A 22,500-nucleotide genomic window follows, 5' to 3' on the forward strand; every position below is an offset into this window, starting at 1 on the left:
TGTGTGTGTGTGTGTGTGTGTCAGAGGAAGCCCAGCATCACTCCCCTCCATCAACAACAAGCACGTCCCACCGGAGCACGAGCCCAACAAACGAATATAAGCGAATATTTGTTCCTTTCTTAAATCCCCTCGCCATGTCTTCCGCTCAAACCCACACTTTCTAAAAAATAAAAATAATAATAAAAAAAATCCCGTTCTTGTCGTGCGTCGTGATTCATCTAACGCTAAGTCAGCGCGTCGAGGCGCTGGTCACGTCACGTAGCCGCCGCTGAGCGCGCGTCCAGCGGGAGATGAGCCGTGTGTCACCGGGCAGAGGAATGTCGTTACTTCGAATTAAAGATGGAAAATCAGCCGCGCAGCTCGTCTGTGCGCTAATTAGCAGCAGGCGCAGGACTGTTGCTCCTGCTGAGCGGAGCGAGAGGGGGAGGACCTGGAGGCGGGGGGGGGGCGCGCCTGCGGTCCTGACCGCTGTTCGACGAGGGGCGGACATACAAGGGGTCCTCGCAGCGGTAAACAGAAACAAACACACTCGAGTTGGCGAATGGTTCCTCTTACCTGTGCAGCCCGCGAGAAGCAGGGCGAAGAAAATATCCCTTGACTGGACCATCGCAACTCCCCGAGTAACGGGAGCGTTACACGGCGAAGACCTCGCGCTCAAAAAGATCTCCGCTCGGTCCCTGCGGCGCTGCCCTCGGCTTGTGGTCCTCCTGTCCTGCCTCTGTCAGCGGCCGTTCATCCTCATCTATCGCATCCGAGCCGGTCGGTGATCGGTGGCAGCGGCTGCGTCGCAGGTGGCAGGCGGCGGTCAGCGATTAGTGGTGATGAGCGCCAGTGCGCGGTTCAAAGTCTGACTGACAAGCGCAGCCTGCTCACACACGCGGATTAGTCCGCGCGAGCGCAGTGACGGAGCTGCCGTCAAATAGTGCGCGCGTCTCAAAGGAAACCAGTGTAGTAGGGCAACCCCCCCACCACAACGAAGCGAAATAAATAATATCGTATTGCGAATGTATAATATATAACATATGTGTGTGATGATTGTTTAAAACAAAACAGTAAAGCATGAAAAAGATATGATGGAAGTAACGGGACGTTTGTGCGTCTTTGTGCCCGCGGTGCGTCCATATGTGGTCATTTTGTGTTGCTGTTATCGTTTGTGGCCAGTTGTCGTCGTCATTTTACGTCATCGCGTGGCTGCTCTGTGTTGTGTAGCAAATCCTTGTAATTGTTTTGTTTTGTGTTGCTTTCTAAGAACAAAACAATTTTGTCTCTCGTCATCTTCATTTTGTGGTGCTCTGTGGCCATCTGTGCCTCCGTGGTCATTGTGTGTTGCTCTGCGGATTTCTTGCATAGCATTTTAATAATTTTATTGATTTTTTTAACAAGAAATATTAACAGTATCTTCAAACATGGGGCTCTGGGTCAGGTCCTCCTGAACCCTTGACCCCCTGATGCCCAATAAGCCTGTTCAGAAATACATCCACGCCTTCAAGCTCCCAAAAAAATATTAATTTTAAGCTACTATTTTCTTTGATTAGCTGACTAAAGTGATGGTAAACTGAATATCTAATGATTTTCAACTGTTGATCAGACAAAAGCACATTTATTACACAATCAAAGTAATCAGCAGAGTAATTAATAATTACATTATTTTTTTGTTGGTCCTTGCTGGGTTGGGGAAAACTCCCTTTGAATGTAACTATGACTGCTTACCTTTTGGGAAACTACAGTAAACCAAAGGAAGCCATAACACTTTGACATTTATTAGACCAGTTAACATTCCCAGAAAAAGATATTCACATTTAAGGAATAAAATAAGCTGTGCTATAATGTAGTTTAATTTCTGACTCAAAACAAAAGATTTGATACTCATCAAGTTCACCTTTGTGTTGCTGCACAGGAGAACAGAAAATACGGACAAATACTAGTCCAACATTTGAAATATACCATGATACAAGAACAACCAAAAACTGCACTCACCGCCTCTACATAATTGTGTAAAGCACTGCTGTGAGTCAAATACTCCCCTGACACCCCTCAACCCACCAATGACCAGAAGAGCCTTACGCAACACACTTGCTTTAAAGTGAATGCTATGGTACCTTAGAGAACAGAGATGTAAGAGAAGGGGGTAGTTGTTCACTTGCACAGCAGGGAGGAGGGATCATTGCTTTTGGCACCATAAGGGAGCAGTTTGCCTCGATTCGCACTCTTGCAATGGGCCAAATTTTAATAAACCCATATCAATCTGTGGGGTTACTGAAATTGTACTGTGGTCAAATCTTTCACATTTGTGAAAACACAGCCTTCTACAGAGATTCCCTTCACACATACCACCAAAGCAAGCGTGTCCCCAAAAAATGTTCACAGACACTCCTTCTCTTCCTTCCTCCTTTAAGCAGCCATCTACTAAGGAATAACCAGACGAAGCAGGGAGGAGAAGTGGGTGGCTTCAGAGCAGTGTGGAGGGAAAAGGTTCGAGGTTTGATTGGCGTTTGTGCCTCAGCATCGCAGATAGGAAAAGTATGACTCAGCTGATGACTCATACAAATGCCCTCTGAAATAAACTGTAGTGTTTTATTCAGTACGCATTTAAGATGAAAAGCTGATGTAGCTTGATTTTATTTTTAGCTTAGTCTTCACTTATGTCCCTATTTCCAAGACATTTCCAAGAGGTTTCTTTTATTAACAGATAAAAATGAGCCTTCGTGCTTAAGAAATTACTTACAGTTTTGAAATCTCACAGCTCCAGTCAATCAGAGTACTTGGTGTTTATTATTACAAAAAAAGCTTAACTGGAGACACAATTAGTCTGCAGAAAACTGACAAAATCACAACATAGGAAAAATCTGTCCAAGCAGTTTAACAGTGTTGTTTTTAACTTTGTGGTTCAGTCTTATCTTCTGTGCGGCAGTGTAGACTGCCACATGCCCTAATCATCTTCATAAAAAAAAATCCCTTAACCGAAAAAACAGTACTCAAATATTACCCCATTAACTCCAGTTTTGTTAAACTGAATATGTCAATTTGTGACCAAGCACATGTTCTTTCATCGACTCAAAGTTATTTCAAAACCTTGCCAGAATCTGTTTGGCTATATTTATCATTTTCAAACGCATACAATAGTAGTAATAGTGGTAGTAGTAGTATTAGAAGTAGTAGTACCTTTGCCAGCTGATGGATTTAATCTCCTTTTGTTTCATTGTCCTTAATTTGGTACAGAGAAGCACAGAAGTGAGCAGGAAACATTCATTTTACAAACTATGAAAAACCTTTTTTTACACACCCGGTGGTCTGTGGGTATTTTGTGTATGTGTATATATATATATATATATATATATATATATATATATATATATATATATTTAATCACTCTGTTTCTCTCTTTTATATCTCTCTCTCGCTCAGTTCTGCCTCCTCTCATCCTCTAGAGCCATGAGCACACATGCATACTCTTTCACGCCTACATGCACATACACATGTGCAGTACTTTACATTTTCTTTTTCAGTCTATCTATCTATCTATCTATCTATCTATCTATCTATCTATCAACCATCCATCTATCTACTGTATCTATCTATCTCACGGAGAGGACACACGTGAGCATCCTCCTCTGTAGGAGGTTTTAAAATAGCTTCTCTTACCTCCTCCACTACTGTACCAGAAGTAAACATATACAGTTGTGGTATGAACCTTGGTTTCTGGGTCATGGGAGGAAATTAGAGGGCATGTGTGAGGCAAGGGGTATGCATCTGTGAATAACAAGAAAAAACAGACCCTCTCCCTCTTAATGGCTCTTGTGGTGTGCATTAGATAATAAATTACTGTCCAGATTAGTTACTGTGGATCAGTGCACTGCCAAAAATGCAGCATTGTGGCTTGACAGAGCAGTAGAGTTGAATCAAGCTCTGTTGTGTATTATCTTTGTCCTTAGCTGCTTGGAATTAATTTTTTTTAAAGGGTAAAGACAGAACATTCCTGTAATATGAATTTATGAAATTGGAAAGTAGCCCACCGCAACCAGAATGTCACAAGTAGGGGCACATGTGTCGATGGTATTGGCTACTCTAACTGTAGTTCTGCAGGTTTAGATGCATAACATGGTGAAAAGCTTTGAGAAAGCTTGGAGTACAGCTCTGTCATTCAATTATCACCTTTAGTGCAGAGAGACTGAGCTTCCTATAATCTCGGGGCAAGTGGCTGTGTATCAGTTAGTTTGAGTGGGAGATGGTGTTGTCAAACAGTGGATTCATTGTCCTGAGATCTGTCCTGCAAGGCACACAGGGCTCCTTTGTGGGCTGCAGATATTAATCTGCGCATGCAGAGATCTGGAGGAGTCTGACTAAGCTCAGATACAACCCCACACATCAGCGCACACAGACACACACGGACTCAGACTAAGCCATATGCATATTCATTACGTAACGGGAGAAAAAAAAGAGAGGATGCAGTGTCCAGTCGCATGCAGCTTCCCCCATCATAAAGATTTCATTCTTTGGTGATGATTTACACAACACATGCAAACTGTCGTCACCACTGTAGACCCAAGGTGTCTTTGTTAGACGTCATTGTAATGCTCTAACCAACTTTAATCATCATCACGTACAAAGAAGGCTCAGTTCCACTCTCAGTCCAGTGTTTGACTGCCAGACCATGACGAGTCTTCACCTCGGCCTCAGTAGCATGACTCAGAATGCAAGAAAAATATTCGGAGACCAGATGATTGCGAGTGGATTAAGACTGCACGCAAAACAAATCAGTTTGATATGGAAATTATGAAGTTGAGAATTTGAAGAGAGCTTACCCTGTTTTTTCTTAAATATTAAAAATATCTAAACATAATTTTAGGACTGAACTATGTGAAATAACTGACAAAAAAACAGAACACACGATGCAATCAAAACCAAAAGCACCACAAACTGGGGTGGCTTAAACCATGTATTCTAGTGTTTGTGTTACCTTCATCATCTCATGTACGTACATCTGCAATATGTCCGAAAATAATATATCAAGATTTTTTATGATGTTAAAACTTTCAATTTTCAATGTTGCGTTTTGATCCTAATTAAACGAAGACCTAGAGCAGAGGACAGTGAATACACACCACAATGAAACACAAAACATCAGTTGAAAAACACAAAACCAACCAAAAAGATTTTGTGGCAGATAAATCTTAGAAATCTGCTGCCACCTAGCGATATGAAAACATCACAGCATGGAAATGGAGCCGTAAGATAAGATGGCAACACATCGTCAAATAGCACTTTCATGTAATGTGGTCTGTCTGACGTAGGGGGGCAGCATATCTCTTCTACTGAATGGGACACTCAATATCTTGCTGTATAATTCGTGCGTGGAAAGTGTACACACTCAATTAGGGATTAATGAGATCTAATGTCGATCATTATTCTACTGTAAAAGTGTTGTAATTTAGAAAATGGTAGATAATAGATTTCCATCATGTGCCCATCATGTCTGGCTCCAAACATAACAGTCTGACTCTGACCCAGCAGCCCAGCTGGAGGGGATGTTTGGCTCAAGACATCTGCAGTGGTGAATAGTGGGTTTGGTGATGTTGGTGTTTGATTGATAGTTTTTCTGTTTGTAATGATTCTAATTCGGCCACTTGGGAATTATCTATTTTTATTTTTGTGATATTTCCACAGAATGTCTCCTACATCACACCAGATGCATTTACACTGGCAGCACTGGTACATGAGGGTGTTTACGTTATTTTATTAAATCATCTAGAATATATCAAGTAATAATAATAATAATAATAAATTTGATTTATAGAGCACTTTTCATTGCTAAAAGAAATATTAAAAAAGTAAAGGCAGCTGTCAAATCCCAGTTTCTATTCAAAATTTCCATTATCCCCTTTCCATTATTATATGTCCATCGCTTACTTTTGAATTACTATTTTCTTTCTGCATGTTATAAAAATTGATGGGGAAAAAAAGGCATTGAAATTATTCTGCATTTGTGTTAGATGTAAGCATTTAATAATATTTAACAAATGAAAATGAACTCTACACACACACACACACACACACACACACACACACATTCGTAATAAATTCCTGTATAAAGCTAAATTACAACGACATGAAATGAGTTCAACACGTCTGAAGTAGGGGCAAAGAGCTCGCTACTCTTACAAGTCCATCAAAACACAAGAGAACAGCCTCTTCTCCAAGGCACTTGTCGTTATTTATAAATCGTATTCATGAGTGGAGTAACCGATTGATTTTAAGACTTTCACTGCGGACCACTGCTCAAACATCCTGTAAGCTGAGCTGAGCATGCAGCGGCTTCTGAAATACGCAGTGACAGTTCACATCAGATCCTCAGTCTTTTAAGAAACCTGTCACTTTGGATTTCACTCAAGATGTATGATGAGCCTCTAATACACTCAAACCCCATTTCAAACCCCGGGCTATGCAGAACGGTGCTCTTAAGATGCTGTCTGCAAAACTGGAAAAAAAACAACAACAACAAAAAACCAACCAAAGGAATTTCAAGTGAAAAGAAGGGAGATGCATGAAATATGTGGCTGATGAAAAGGATCATCTTTTACATGTACTGTATGCGATAAACAAAATGAATACACAAAGCATGGTATAGACAGTGATTGTACCACAACAGGTTACAGGAAATAAATAAGTACAATCTGATATGAACTAAAATAGGTCATTGCTTTCCTTGTGTGCACCCGGTATATAAGTACCTCACCTTAGAAGCAATGCACTATTTCCCCTGTACATGTCAAAACCTACTTTGGGACTATTGGTGTTATTAGGTTCCCAGTAGGAGCCTACGTATAAGAGCTTGGCTCGGTGTGTTTGTTCATTCAGTCCTACTTGAACAGGTTTTTCAATGTGCAGTGTTTATGTGAATAATGTTATGGCCTCCGAAAGCCCTCTCGAGACCAGCAGGGCTGTTGTCCTGCAAGCCGACCTGGAAGTTAACTCGGCCATGGTTCGTTGGCTGCACAACCCACTATAACTTCAGTTGGGCTTTTGAATGTGCCTTTAGATTGATGCCAAAATGAAGGTGTGTGTAACACACAGGCAGACATCAGCTGAAACAGAAGTGAGTTATCTTTCAACACTCACTGCTGCAGAGCAATAGCTAAGGAAACCTAATCTTGGAAAAAGAAAGTTTGTCTACACCAGGAAATAATTGAATTAATAAAAAAACAAAACAATAGCCATTGAATAATGTAAGGATTTCAAATACATTTTTATGTTGGCAACTTGCATTATGAGGTCAAGCATCAAAAGCTCCCCAGTGATGTGTTTGGTGGATTCATTTATCTTGTTAATTTGAACCCTGGCTTGTCTTCAAGGAATAGTTTGACATTTCGCGGATTACGTTTACTCACTTTCTGGAGGAGAGTTAGAAAAGCGGATTGATACCACTCTCATGTCTGTGCTGAAATATGAAGCTATGCAGCGAGCAGCCAGTCAGCTGAGCTCAGTGCAAAGACTGGAAACAGGGGGACACGGCGAGCCTGACTGTCTGAGGGTAACTACATCTCCCTGCCAGCACCTCTTCACCTCAGAAAGACTGAAGTGTAAAATGACAGTTTGCTTTTTAAACTATGGGTTATGTGCTGGACTGTTTCTTGGCTATGAGCAGTTGTCAGGCAACGGGTACACATTCCAGGGAATCACTGCTCCAAGCCAAGAATTGAGCTAAGCTATAAGCTCATCTGCTGCTGGATGTCACCTCATATTTAACAGGCAGATACTGTCTGACAGTGGTATCAGTGTTCTCATCTATCTGTCCACACGGAATTGAATAAGGGCATTTAAACATTTGCATTACATTAATTTTGCTGACACTTTTTCCCCCAAAGTGTCTTACAATCATCGATTGTAATCGGCATTTCCCAAAATATTGAATATAGCTTATTTAAAACAATTCAACCTAATTCTGTTCATACACTATCATAACTAAAGATGCAAACAACTTTGTGGTAAGACATTGTTTTGACTATAACTACTATTACACTCAGTCTAACAGGAGTGGTCGCTCTGACTCTCATTTTGAAGAACATCAAACGGAATAAGATAAACTTTGAAGGACAGATGTTCAATTTTCCAACCTTTTCACTTCTATTGATTGTGTGAGAAAGATAAGGACGGAGACATGTTGTCCGTCGCTTGTTCCCTTTGACCCCACTTACGCAGTCTTATTCACAGCTTTTCAATCTTCACTTGTCTTTTCCTTTCATCTCAAAGCAAACGGAACAATTTTGCTCCTAAATCTTAATCTAAGGTCAGAAATGTTTAACCTTTTTTTGTTCAGAATCCAAACTACAACGCTACTGTACAACAAACAGCAAAAGTCTGGTGCTTTTTTCAATTCATCCAAGACATTTTTAATCATACATCAAGCATATGCTATCTTTGACGTGGTGCAATAAATGTTTCATGCCATTCTTCATTACACTCTCTATTATGTAGTTAGAGGAAGAGTCTTTACGGTCTTATTTTCTTTGCACTTAAGAGAGTTGTACTTTACTTCATTAAGTGTCACTGAGAGACAACGACTATAAGTATCAATCTATTTCTTGTAAATCTACATTACAGTAAATCTCATGTGTCGTGTAGGCACATGTGTTTCCATGGCCATAAGTGTATATTTGTGTGAATGTGTGTGCGTGTGTGTGTGAACCTAACAATCCTAGTTTGTTCAGGGTTACATTCTTTATTGATTAAATGCCAGCAAAAACTCTTTTATTGAATTTCTTAACAGATAATAGTAAGTAACTTCTCATCGCTTCATTTCAGAGTTTAAATACATTGAGAAACAGAAGAACTAGAAGGGGGAAAAGGATAGCATAAACAAAATACAGAAAAATCCCTAATTATAACGTCCTATCCAGCACACATTATGTAGAACCACAATCCTTAGATTGCAGCATGGTCTGAAATCACAATGTCTTTCTGTGATTTGAGCATCTTGGAGATAAAGAATTAGCCTCTTTCTTGTTACACTTATATCTTGTGTTGAGGGTCAAGACAGAGACAGTGCACTATGCCTCCTGGTTTGGTATTCTGTAAAACCTGTCTTTGTTTCCAATTAACAGTGCACAATGTCCTCATATCATTGTTTTGCCCATTTTTGTCGGAGAAGAAGCAGGAATGCAATTGCTGAATGCTAATTAATTACACTGTCTAATGGCTCGGTGGTCGGTATGTGTCCACCTGGCCCATTAACTTTCAATTCAGGGACTGGATTTTTCACACCCTTCCTACAATTAAAAACGTTGCGACATGCAGTATAACCTCTCAGTTCATTCTGCTGACAATTCTTCAAATTGATTGCCCTCATTTAGCAATTAAATTGCCTTTAAAAAAAAACAACTAAAATGAAATGACCCCTTCGATAGCTAGTCAATACAGAGCCCTTTTACCAAGCTAATTTGATAATGCTGTGGTTTGAAATTAGTGAGTCCTCATCAATTCAGTTCCTGTCTTGTATTTCTGCCTGAGCTCAGTCTGTGTTCATATGCATGTCACTTCTGCCTAATTCAATTCATCACTGGAGCTAAGACACACTGGATGCTTTCTGCCAGACAGCTACATTAGAATCATGCTTAATACATAAAAGAACAGTGACAATCAAAATGTAGCCGTAGTTTTATGATTCCCATCATTCACAGTGTCTCCTGATTGTCCAGGCAACATGGGCTGTCACGTTTGGGGCCACATCCAGATTAGGCAGAACCCAGTCCACTTTCATATATATCGACTAAAAACTATACTTTTTCTCATTAATGCATAGGCCCCATCTCAGGAATGCCCCGTAGGAATTTCTTAGAAATGTGGTTTCCAAGTTCACCTGGACTCAAGGATGACATGATCAGATTCTTGTGATCAAAGACCAATGTCACTCTGACCTCACGAAAAGGATTTTTCGTGAGGTCATATTTGAGCTATGGGGGCCATAGCTCAAATATTCAGGGAATAATCAAGGCAAAATACATATAACACTTTTTATGAAATTCCCTCAAGGTCTTCTCGACATATGAAACATGAATCTGGACAGACATGGATGTAAATGAAACTATTATAGGTGTAATGACAACACAAACCTCCAGTGGGCAGAGCTTAGTTTTCTTCTTCTTCTTCTTCTTCTTCTTCTTCTTCTCCTTCTTCTTCTTCTTCTCTTTCTCCTTTTCAGTCTGTGGTTGTTCAGTTTATGGTTGTCAACTGCTTGATAACTTTGAGGAGCCAGTGAGACAACACGAGTAGAGGATGAGTGAGCAGCAGATTGTGGAGGACTTCACGGTGCACACGGCAACAGTGATGTACAGGTGAGTGTGACCGCAAATCACATACCAGAGGTTGTAGCCAGAGAATGTATATAAATGATATATCTTCTATAAACTATATGGTTGTCTAGCCGTAGAGCAACCACTGTGTAGACTGTGTGTGTGTGTGTGTGTGTGTGTGTGTGCATCTCTTCCTCTTTTGCTTAATTTCAATAGGCTAGTCATTGTGGACTGAAGCCACCTACACACTCACACACTCAGGTACCAGTTTATTAGGTACACCCATAACTACTGCAGTCTAATGTCAGCTGCGCTGCTGTAAACCCTGGCTTGGCGATCAGTTTTAAAGACGTGGGAGAAAGCAGGAGGCTGCAGTTTGTGGAGCTGTTGAGTTGTGTTGCATGGTACTAAACACTCCTGCATGTATCGAAAATGCCTCTTCCTATACTGATATGATAGTGTGTATTGGCACATGAAGTCTTTGGCATTGATTTGTTTTCATCTTCCCATCCCTGCTATACTAATGTTCCAGACGTTTCCTCTATTAAGCTGGAGGAATATCAAGAGACTTTCAACAACGGTAGTCACAGGCCAAGTCATCTTATGGGATGTATCACATGAAGATAAAGCTGTATTAGCACATGTTTGTATATGCTGGCATATGTACATTTGTAAGGAAATATTAAGGTTATTTGTAAGGTTATGACTCTGAGAAGGAGGGATTTTTTAATTTTTTTTGCACAAATTGCAGCAGTCTGGCACCAAGGGTTTTAGTATTGGTCAAGTTGAAGTGGCTGTGATCCACAGCCACAAGTGGAGTGAATCTTTGTTAGCAAAACCAAACATCACAGAGGATCTCATTTTGTGGCCCAGGACTTAAAGTGCTATGAATCCCAAATAGAACTCAAACACACACTCCAACGCTTAATTGTCTTTGTTATGCTTGAGCACGAGTAGTTGTCAGTACCTGGAGCCAGACAAGATGACTGGCAGCGCTATGCAAGCACAGACTTCTTATTCATAAATGTTATGATTAATACAGGCTGTGTTGTAATCTGAGAAAGCATCCTGGCATGAAGGATGAGGATTATGTATTTTTCATCTCAGAAACTAATTGAAACGACCCACAGTGGTGCTGTTATCACTCATGTCCCCAGCTGAGTTTTGGCCAGGGTGAGATATGACTGACATCAAAAAGGGATTCTTAATGAACAGCGTATGAGTGTTGAATAGGCAGGTTCTACATTGTAGACCGGGACATCTTTTTAATAAAGATATCTTGTATCAATCAGTATTCAGCCATTCAGATTAAGTGATAATACCAGCAGTCTTTTACAATCACCTTTTGTAATGGTTGAATGAGTAGGCAAAGGCATCCGTTTGCTCTAATACATGGAATATTTCCAGTTTTGTTCCATGTGCAGCAGCACAAGAAAATGTATCCAGTTCATTTCATTAAAAAAAAATGTACTGTACATTCACATTAGAAAAAGACTGCAATAGTTGTACATCTAAATATGAAATTATTTTAGTAACATGACAATTCTTTAATATCAATTTAATATGATACAGTAGCACTATTTATATATTACTGTACTGTACTGTAGATGGATATGACCTGTCACCACATTCTCACCTGCAATCGCTGCACTTTTTGGAACAACCAAATCTGCATTGTCAAGAAGTGAGCCCAGGGGCCTGTACTACGAAGCCAGTTCGACATACCCAGGATATGTTTTCGATATCTGGTTCGACTTGACCCAACATTGACCATCCTGGATAACGGATGAGTCTATTAGTGTGATAAACTCTCCCTCTGTTTATTAGAAAACTGTTTTAAAACCAGAGTGGACACATGAAAAGTCTGGAGCAGCAAGAGCTCAACAGCTCACGAAAGTGAAAATCCCATTCTTATTCTGAATCAACATTTTGATTTTTAGCCATAATGTCGAAACCATCCAAGGTAGACCTTACACGAGCGATGAGGTTGTAAAACGATGGTGTACGCATCGGTTGAAGCCACAAGTCCGTATGACATCAACACTGTTTTAAGAAGAAAAACGTATTCGCAATTGAACGGAGCCTTTCTAACAGTGGGTGTTAATATCTGCTGCGCTTTATTCTCAACTCTGGTTTTTCAGTGATCTGATTGGTCAGTTGTTGGACTTGTGACTGGCTCTGATATCTTATCTCGAACTTAACCTGCAGGTTAGCTGTCCCAGTTAAGAAGAGATCCAGCCTCGTAGGACGGAAAACCCAGAGTTAAACCTGAAGTTACCTCGATCACCACGTATCCTGCTTCGTGGTACAGGCCTCAGGTCTCTGCAGTGGTGAACAGGTGAGTGTTTAGCCTTTAGCACCTTAACACGCCCATCAGAAACAAGTCACCTATTGTCATTGCAATGAGCGAGGTCCAGCATCTAAATAGCACAGCAGTCTTTTGCTTGTAACCCCTGAAAAGAATCTTTGCATATTTTGGGGAAATAATAACATGAGATGATTGATACCACTCTCATGTTTGTCAGGTATATGTGAACTAGCAGCTAGTTGGCTTCTGTTAGTATTGAGACTGGAAACTAGGTCAGCTTTTTCCGAGAAAAACTAGTTCCTGGCTGTACCTTTAGATTTACTGTACAGTCATGGTAGTACAGATCATCTCATCATGCTCATGGCAGGAAAGCAATTGCCAAAATGTCAAACCACTCATCCTAAAATGAGGCAGTACAGTATATGTACAGTATTTGTGACATTTTGGGACAGATTATGGCCTGTGTGGGAATCGTAGTGGGCGATCATCTTCGCAATCATTTTAATACACAATCATGAGCCACATTATGAATGGACTAGAACAGAATATGACAGCCTCCTCGCCTATTTTGTACATTTGCTGCTCTTAACGTCTTTTTTTCAACTGGTCCAATGCATTGGTAAATAATTGTTTATGTTTCGGGACCTTGTGTGATACAGATGAATGGGTTTGTACTGACCTAAGTGAAACCCTCACTGCATGTTTGTTTAGATTCTTCCCTTTTAGGGTGGTTGAACAGATTTGTACCTCTCCAAGTGCTGATTGTTTCCCGACAAAGTTTACAGATCATTTGTGTCAGTTTTGTAAAGTGTATTTGTATTCTATGCGGCTGACTTTACATAAACCCACTTCGACTTGAATCTCTGATGTACAGTAATGCGATCACTGAGACTTGCATACAGTTACAGTGAGTTACACACAGCACTGCGTACAGGCAGATTCTGAGGTAGACTTAAAGCAATTGGCATATCAATCATCCATGAAGCAACAGAGATTAATAGATAGTTCAACAGGGAATAAAAATGATTGTTTGTTTCATCACTATTTCTCACAATGACCTGTTATATCTCACACAGAGGAAATATAAAGTAGAATTCATCCCCAGCTGAACATTCATTGATGGCGTGTGAGCAATAGTGATGGGCTTTATTAAGTTCCACTGAAGAGGGAAGCGCATAAAATGCAATTCTGTTTTCTCACTTAGTGTAGATTAGAATAGGTGTGCTCATTTTCAATTGTCAGATAGAGGAAAAAACCTTACTGTATGTCATTTGAAGAAGATACACTTTGAAAACCATTTGAGACTTTTATGTTAAAGTGTGTTTTTGTGTCATTTCTAGTAGCATGCAGCAATAGGCTCGGCGATGTTGGTTGATTCCATAGACGGACCAAATAAAATGGACCAAATAAGAGCCGCCCAAAAGTGAAGCGAATTCATATAGATTGCCCCCTGGTGGCTGGCTGCAGTATACATCATAAACCCACCTCCTCCATGTTATATGGGTCATGGGACAAACTAATAAAATCAAAGTACACGCCAATAATATTTTTTTTTCCCAAAGGTGTTCATTTTAGGTAGTTTTTATCACAGAATTATTCATTTGCCTGGTAGCTTTGGTTTTAATTAATTCATTTGATGCTAGAAAACTGTATAATGCCATGATTGACAGCTGAGACTGACTCCATCATACAACTGCAAAGTAGGTCCTTTGAAGACACAGTTTACAGCAGAAGTCATGTTCATGTTCAGCAGTAGCATCCACTACTTCATCTTTCCTTTTACGTCCTGCCACTGGGCATCCAGCTGGAAGACATGAAACCAAAGGTCAGGTCGTGGGTGAGTCAGGGATGAGTAAGGTAGCATCCAGATTTCATGTAGAGTATGAGAGGGGGGTGGAGGAGGTGCTGAGGCCGGCATGACTCACAATGTCGACGCAGATGACCTCCCCTTATGTTTGCTCAAGAGTTTATTTTCCTCAAGGACATGTTTTGAGAAATGTTTTACAGCAATATTACTTATGAACACAGGGAAAACAACAATTTGGTAAACTATAGACAGATTAAAGAATCTCTGAACTCTCATACATTGCGTGTTTTTGGCATAGAAAGCAAGAGAGTCATATCGTTCAGAGGGTTATAATATGTTAATATTCATGTCATCATTATAGCATCATGCTTTCTGGATACCAGGGGTTATCACCCAACTAGTGAGGTTTGGCACTACAGATTTTTTTTCCAAATGTTTAATTAGTCTGTGCTCAAACACTGGAGCATTATATTGTACAGGGTTTCATTGTGATCGGCCTCTCAAGTATTTATTTTGCTGACATGACAAACATTGTGAGAGCAACATACCAGGACAGCTCCTCTTGCTAATGAAGTATCTTGATAATTAGGGTCACAGTGTGAACACAAGCCGTCACTCTCCCCTCATTGTAATTTTTGAATAATTCAGTGTGCAAATTAGTGAATGAAACCCAATTGTGCTGTGTCATCACATTGTGTTTCATTTCAAACGTGGCCTCTTTTACTTGACAATGATTTCCTGTCTGGTTCATTGCGCTGTGTGAGTGATCAGGTGGAAATCGTACTCTTGATATCAGCAGTGTGTTTGGTCATGATCCAGTTGTGCTCTATTGTGTATCCTCCTCTGTGGAACAATACAGTCAAAGGCACTGACACGTTCACTGCATTCTGCTGCTCTAACTGTGGCATGCTACTGCAGAGGCTGCTTTTTGCTTACAGTACGTGTCCCTCTCCTGTTTGTGGTGCACAACAGGGCTAATGACACACAAGACTGCTGGGACTCTGCCTGTGGAGAGACAACTGTAGTGCTGTCACTGTTCTTTTAGTGGCCTTCTCTCTGTGTGTGCAGCTTTACTGCAAGATCAGCACTCGGCTCAAGTGTGGCAGCAGCTCTTCTGCGCAGCACTTGGCCATTGGTTGGCTATATGTGTGTGGATACAGCATTAGAGCTGCCACAGCATTAGAGCTGCCACAGCATTGGGAAATTGTCGTTTTTTTTGCAAATAGTATCATTGATTGACTCTTGCATTGGTTCTAATGCTGTTATTGTAGGTGCGTGTTGAACTAGATGTCTCCTCGAAAATGAATATTTTTTCATCTGAAATTCCTTTTCTGAATATTGGTACTGATACTAAAACTACCACTTATGTCTGTGAACTATTTATGACGCAGCGTTACTGGGTTGCGACCGATTGGTAGGGAGCAGGTGCAGTGTTGTGAGCATCTGTGAAAATGAACACGCTGCAAAATGAGTAGTAGTTTTAGTCTTAGTGACCTTGCGATCTAATTTGTAAAACCTGTTACTGTGAATCTGGCGAGGGAATTTGGTTTGCAGGCCTCTCCGCTCTCTGTCTTCATATTTTTTTCTCTCTGTGCTCTAGACTATCAGATTTCAGTTTGATGTTGACTAATAACTCCAGTTCGGTGTCCAGTTTCCAATAAGTGTTTGCATTCAGCCTCAGCTACTCTTAAGTCAACCTTTGTTCAGGGTCAAGCTTTTGAAGATGTGTCCTTATATTTTTCTATTTCATTTCTTTTAAAGTCAAACTACACTGAACTAGAGCCCATATATCGAATCTCTAAAATCCACTGCTACTCATATAAAAGGATCTTACTAGAAATCAAATGGGCCAAATTTCTTTATATGGGAATCCCCCCTTTCAATGCATTTAACCTTTTTATAATCTAAAGATTTTAAATCTGTCTCTTTTTTAATTAATTACTGTAAACAATTATTAGTATACTAACAATTATTGGTTCAGTTTTTTGCTCAAGTTTATGGCTGTCTGCAAGTTATGTTAGAATTGTTTTTTTTATATCACTATGCTCTGATGATAAGTAACATGTTTTGTTTGTCTCATTGAGAATGAAAGCATCATTTCTTAGAATGAGAATGGAAACACAAGAGTTCATTGTGAATATCATCATAATATCAATATTATGTTGAACATGCCTTTGGTTATATTCTGATAATAAGTGCAGAGTTTCCTCTGTGGGAAGAGAGAAAAAAGACGGTATATGATGGTGAGCTTTGACAAAGGTAAATTTGACACTGCAAGAATTAGAAAAACTGAATTTTGCTCACTTCAGTGAAACCTGAATCCATTCAACACCACAATGAGAGAGTGAGAAGTAAAAATTAGGCCAAGTGAAGTCTAAAACACAGTTTTTCCCACCTGATGAAATCCAGTCCGTTTTCATAAAGACCCTCATCCCACAGATTCCATTCATTAATTAAATGAGGGAAGTTTTTAAACACAGGGGAGGAAAAGTAATCTGTAATGCCAAGACTGTTGCTCAATGAACTGTGACTTCTACACAGAGGAGCTGATTTAAAAAAGGGAATAACAGTAGCCTTATTGGATGAAGGAAAATCAAATACAACCGTTGCGTAGCTAAAGCTTAGGCCCTGGTTAGCTTCTGTAAGTTCAGGGTAAATCAGACTATATTCATATTCATGTGCTGTACATGACTATATGTGCACTCACATGTATAGTTATTTCACAGTAACTCACTGTCTTGTCTGTTGAGAAAAGCATGGAAATGGCTGCATTCTAGTGCAAGTAAAATAAATGGATAAAACAAATAAAAGAATGACAACAAAGTGTCGGGTGAACTGAGTAGTGTATGCATGTCTTCCTCAAGTTTGGGTCAAATCATTCATTTGGATTTTGGGAGATTATGAGATTTTTCTGACTGATTTATTCAGTTGTTTTGTAATCCACATGTGATTCGTGGCTACTTGGAGAAATATTATATATATATATACTGTATATATAATATATAATATAATACCACTGTTTTTTAAAATGTTTTATTATACACCAGGTTGAAAATCCCTGGTTGTGATGTGATGGTGAATCATGCGTCTATCTGGTTTTGTTGGCTAAAATGATTTGTAGATGGTTTTTGATATGATTTTATTACTGGAATATATCTTTGATTTCACTCTGAACCTAATGTGGAAAATTATAGGTACGGTGTTCTTCAGGGAGCTACCAGCCATTTGGGTCCTAGCAGAAATAGTCATGGACAGTTTGATGCTAATGATCCTGGCCTTGCATTATGCTGTTCAGTCTACTGTATGAATGTTAGATGTTTTCATCAAATGGTTCCAGCTGTATTAACAATCCCAGTAAAGCGTAGCTAGAAATACATCACAAATTTATATGCCAACATGCAAACACAGAACTTTTTTATTTCTTCTTCTCTTTTATTCATCTAGAAAATGCCTGATTTGTAATTGTTGCATGAAAGTTCATAATCCCTGTTGAGGTGTTTTTTTTATTGTGATTATGAGAGTGTCTCTGCTTTCCATATGATACATTTATTGTATATTCGTCCTATATTATTCAAAGTGCAAAGTATCCATTGAAAGTTTTGTAATCCAACCTGCAGCTAAATATCTTAATAATAAACACCAGTCGATGTAGGATACAAGCTTTGTGATGGCCCTGAGGCAGTGTTTCTTAACCGGGGGTAGTTTTTGTTTAAAATTTACAAATTGAATTAACTGAAATGAATTCACCGTAGCACCTGGAAACTGCAGTTGAAGATGAGTGTGGAGGCTAGTTAACAAGCAAGCATAGAAATGGACTGTAACAGACTATTTTCCTGAACCAAATTTGTTTTGGACACGTCCAGTATCGGCTTCAATACTCATCGGCTTTAAGCATTAAAATGCTGGCTCACATACATACATACTGTATATCGCCTACTGTTGGCTATATACATACAAACATATATCACATACAGTATACTGTTAGCAACCAGCACATACAGCACAGGTGTGTGTCCATGCAGAGCAGCACCGCCCGTGTTGGCTAATTAAACAGTTCAAATCGTTATAAAAGTAATACAATTAAAAAAGTAATGGATAGATCGCTGAGAGTAATGGGTCCAGATGCATGCTTTAAATGGCATGTGTACGTAATGAATTTGACATAACAAATTTGACAAACCATAGCATTTAAAATAATTAACTTTAAGTGATTTTGACCCACATGAGCTAAACATTGAAAGTTCATGTTGCAACACTTACAATATATATTAACAACAAGCATCCAGTTCAAAATGAATGAACATGACTGATGTCACTGAAGGTCTACTTAACTTCATCATGGTTGGTGTACGAGGCAGAAAAGACGCAGATAGCAGATAATAAGGTAAAGTAGGTCAGAACATTCTTTCAAGCTCCAAACAGGGTTGAAGTGGCCAGAAAATGCACAGTGCAAGTCCCCAAGTCTTTCAGAGATCAGACTAATATAAATGGGAGGACTGAAGCAATATTTCTCTTCTAGGCATATGGAGACAAGAAAGGCCCATCCAGCAAACTTGAAATACACTGTACCCTAACAAATTTATTACCATTAAGCCTCTCCAAGGTACCACGTGACTCGTGATTTATTACAATCATCTGCTGTGTGTCTGTCCATTTGGTTGGCTGCAAAATTGGCCGTGCATGCATTGGCTGATAAAATGTGTAGCATGTGTACAACATTTAAGTATTTGCAAGCTTTCTGTTGGGGAAAAGACAGAGAATGGTGATTATTACTGTGTCCCACTTAAATACATTTGTTAAGGTGCTTACAAACACTAAATGCTTCTGCTTCAAATGAACAGAGACCGACATATATTATGAATTTATGCTGTGTGTTTTGCTTTTTTTGGTATCTGCATTCACCACATAAAACCTCAAAATGGTCATTTATTAATCAGCAGCATGGAACTGAATTATTCAATTATTGAATCCCAGAGATAGTTCTTTTGTATTTAGATTTCGAAAACAAGTATGAATATGATTTTTACAAGTGGTTCCTATGTGTGTAAGTGTGACACAAAGGGGGCAGGAAACCAATTGAGTGCACATGTTTCATCGCTGGAAGGCATAAAGAATTGATGACCTATGGTGATATATTTGGAATATCATTTCCTGTAATAATTTGCTATAAGTGAGTTGGTGGAAATTTGCAGTAATACATTTCTACTTTATAAGTCCTGTTATGCTAAAATAATTAGAGAAATAAATAGAAATGTGCATATGACTGTATATTGATGTGGAAGGGGCTTGCAACTATCCATCATTCTGCCCATGGCTCCATCCTGTTATGAAAATATCATATACTTGTGATTTTTTTGTACAAATTATAAGAATAGAATTGAATTTGGCATACTCTTGCCTGTCGACTTACATCTTCTTTGGGAAATCTGCATTTCATTTCAACAAGCCTTTTTCTTGCTCAGCCATTGGGGTCACTTACAAGGGTCTTATTCAATTATTCTTCCTTTCAGAACAAAAGGAAAACATTTTCATGGTGAATGGTTTGCCTAAATAGATTACCATCTCAAATAATTCAATTTCCGTTAATTTGGTTGATTTCATACGGGGGTGGGGATGTTGATTTAAATCCATTGCATTTCTAATCAAACATTAACTGAAAAGATGCCTGGGCGAAAATCTTTTTTTTACTAGTTCCCCACGAATTTAAATAGAAAAATGCTGACGGCTGCCCTGTTAAATGGCACCGCCGGTATTCACTGTGTGTCACCAGCTCATATGCAAGACCTCAAAAATAAACTGCAAGCTGCATGGTGTAATATACTGTACGGATGAAAAAAAAAGACTTTTAATTTTAAAATCCCAACTTTAATCTCAGTAGTCTGCCTTTAAATGAGACTTCTGTCTTAACGAATTGTGGGAATAAAGTTGGAATACAAAGATAAGAGTCAAACTACTGACTTTAAAATTTGAATTCTGAGACCCAACAAGTATCTAAATTTCAGAATCCCAACTGAAATCTCAAGTCTGACCTCTGACTTATCAGAATTTTTTTTAAGTCAGTAGTCTGAATTTGATTTTTAAAATTCTAAAAAAACCAAAACTCTGACTTATCTCCGAATTTTTTACATTTTACATTCAAGTCAGTTGTTGGACTTTGGTCTTTGAATTCTGATTTGAATTTCATAATCCTGACTTCTATCTAAAAAGTCTAATTCCGATCTTAGAATTCCGACTATAAAACCAAACTCCCATCCATTATTCATCCTGCTCAGGGAGACCGAGACGCTGGGCTTCTCTTCTCAGAGAGACCCCGCAACCCCATCTATTCTCATGAGCAAAGGAAATGCCATGCAGTAGTGGAGTGCATTACTGACACAAAGTGTGGGAGGGAGACGAAGAATGAAAACAAACGTTGGGTATAGTGAGTGCACAAGAACTGAACTGAAAGACCAGGTGTATTGTCAATCATATTATTACTAATTCCAAAAAAGGGTGAAATGTGGAAAACAAAATGTCGGAAAATAAAGCAGTCTGGCCGGTGCTGCGAGGAGAAAACACCTTGTGGAGACATTGTGTGAGTGGCAGGCAGAACTGGCGAGCTGCCACTGATAATAACATCTGAAATAAATGTGATGTGTGGAATTCAATCTGTAGTGATGGGGACGGCTGCAGCATTAGAGTGAACTTCTAAATGCTATCTGCTCATCCATGGAATGAGGACTGACATGCAGTCTCAGAGAATAGATTGTGCAATTAGCAGCCTTTGTGCTGTTTTGACACGATGAAGAAGGGAAATGAGATTCAGCGTTGTCATGCCCGGTTCTCAGTCGTGATTCCCGCATGATATTCCTAATGTACCATGTCTCAGGTGAGAATCAGTTGGGTGAGTTAAAACCACACTGAGAAATAATAAATGTGTAAACACACACACAGACACACACACACACACACACACACACACACAATCACCCATGCTCAATCACCCACGCGCACACACACTCGAGTTCACGCCACACTTTATTAAAAATCGGCAGTATTTAATTTCCATTTAATCAGTATGATTTTAAAATGTGAAATGTTCGAGATTGTTCTCAGTTCTGGAGAGAGGAGCATGCCACCTCCTCGGCACTCAGCTGCAACTATAACACGTAATACTCCATTCAGAGAATAGGGGGCGCTCTTTGAGTAGGCATTGAGCAAAGTGGCTTGAGGACCAGAGTTTCATCAAACTTTGCTGATTATTCCTTTAATTGAACAGGGTTATTTCGGTTTACATTGCTGTAGTTTCAGTACACCTCTGTTCCTTTTGGTTCTATTTATTTTAATTCCGCAATTTTTTTCAATTTGACTTCAATTATACTTTTAAAAAAAAAGTGGCAAAAAAAAAAAGTGGCACAAATGTTTGTCGTTCCATTATGTTGGTTATTATAACTTTCTCCTTTAAACGCCTCATAAAACAGAGAACAAAACACACACTCCCTTTGACAACAGCAGCCTGGCCTGACTACTGTATAATAAACAAACTAAATGCTGAAAACCAAAGTGCAGACAGTTGAGTATATGTTGGTCTCGGCCACATATAAGAAAATTGCTATAATATTCCTATAAAGTGTCTGTGGTTGTCGGTGGTGAGTTGATGGTGACCTCACCGCCCTCCGAGGTATGTTACACTTCCCTTGGCATCGCCGTATTACTCCTTCAATATTCCTAGGGGGGAATTACAGTGCGTTTGTTGCGCACTGACAATAATACACTTGCAAGGTTCCAGTGTGATCAGCCCATTCGCGTATAATTTTACAGCCCTTAGATGTCATTGCATCCTAATGCAGCCAAGTGTGATCGCAGGCTCCCCTGCCTGAGCCCTCCCTCCGCCTCTCATGTGTCTACATTTTCATCCCATGGCCGTCTCTAGGTGATTTAGCGCCGCCAGTCTCAAGCAGGTGTCCAACATGGCGATCACGGGGAGCGGATCTCTCGCTGTTTCTCTCTTTGTTTTCGTGATTTCAGCTGCGTTTCTTCTCAAAGGTAAGTTTGTGCTCTCTCGTGCGTGCAAGAGTGTGTCTGTGTGTGCGTGTCTGTGTGTGTGTGTGTGTGTGTGA

The 22,500-nt window shown here is 39.6% G+C and overlaps 2 protein-coding genes across 13 annotated transcripts in view; one reads left to right on the forward strand and one right to left on the reverse strand.

Moving 5' to 3' along the window:
• The window catches only part of ncam1b (neural cell adhesion molecule 1b), a 67,500-nt gene extending 66,614 nt beyond the window's left edge, over positions 1–886 (reverse strand). For 4 of the 10 annotated variants that reach the window (XM_035622706.2, XM_047335591.1, XM_047335590.1 and 1 more), the window contains exon 1: positions 556–886. In XM_035622706.2, the coding sequence (XP_035478599.2) occupies positions 556–607 (52 nt within the window). In that variant the 5' untranslated portion in view covers positions 608–886. The remainder of the gene's footprint in view (positions 1–555) is intronic. The other 6 variants (XM_047335593.1, XM_047335592.1, XM_047335595.1 and 3 more) reach the window with 4 other exon arrangements.
• The window catches only part of cadm1b (cell adhesion molecule 1b), a 166,687-nt gene that overhangs the window by 17,633 nt on the left and 126,554 nt on the right, over positions 1–22,500 (forward strand). For all 3 annotated transcript variants that reach the window (XM_035622709.2, XM_035622707.2, XM_035622708.2), the window contains exons 5-7: positions 10,196–10,328; positions 12,495–12,624; positions 22,314–22,426. In XM_035622709.2, coding sequence (XP_035478602.1) covers positions 22,351–22,426 — 76 coding nt within the window. In that variant the 5' untranslated portion in view covers positions 10,196–10,328; positions 12,495–12,624; positions 22,314–22,350. The remainder of the gene's footprint in view (positions 1–10,195; positions 10,329–12,494; positions 12,625–22,313; positions 22,427–22,500) is intronic.

This window comes from Scophthalmus maximus, chromosome 11 (genome assembly GCF_022379125.1).
Source record: "Scophthalmus maximus strain ysfricsl-2021 chromosome 11, ASM2237912v1, whole genome shotgun sequence".
Lineage (NCBI taxonomy): Eukaryota > Metazoa > Chordata > Actinopteri > Pleuronectiformes > Scophthalmidae > Scophthalmus > Scophthalmus maximus.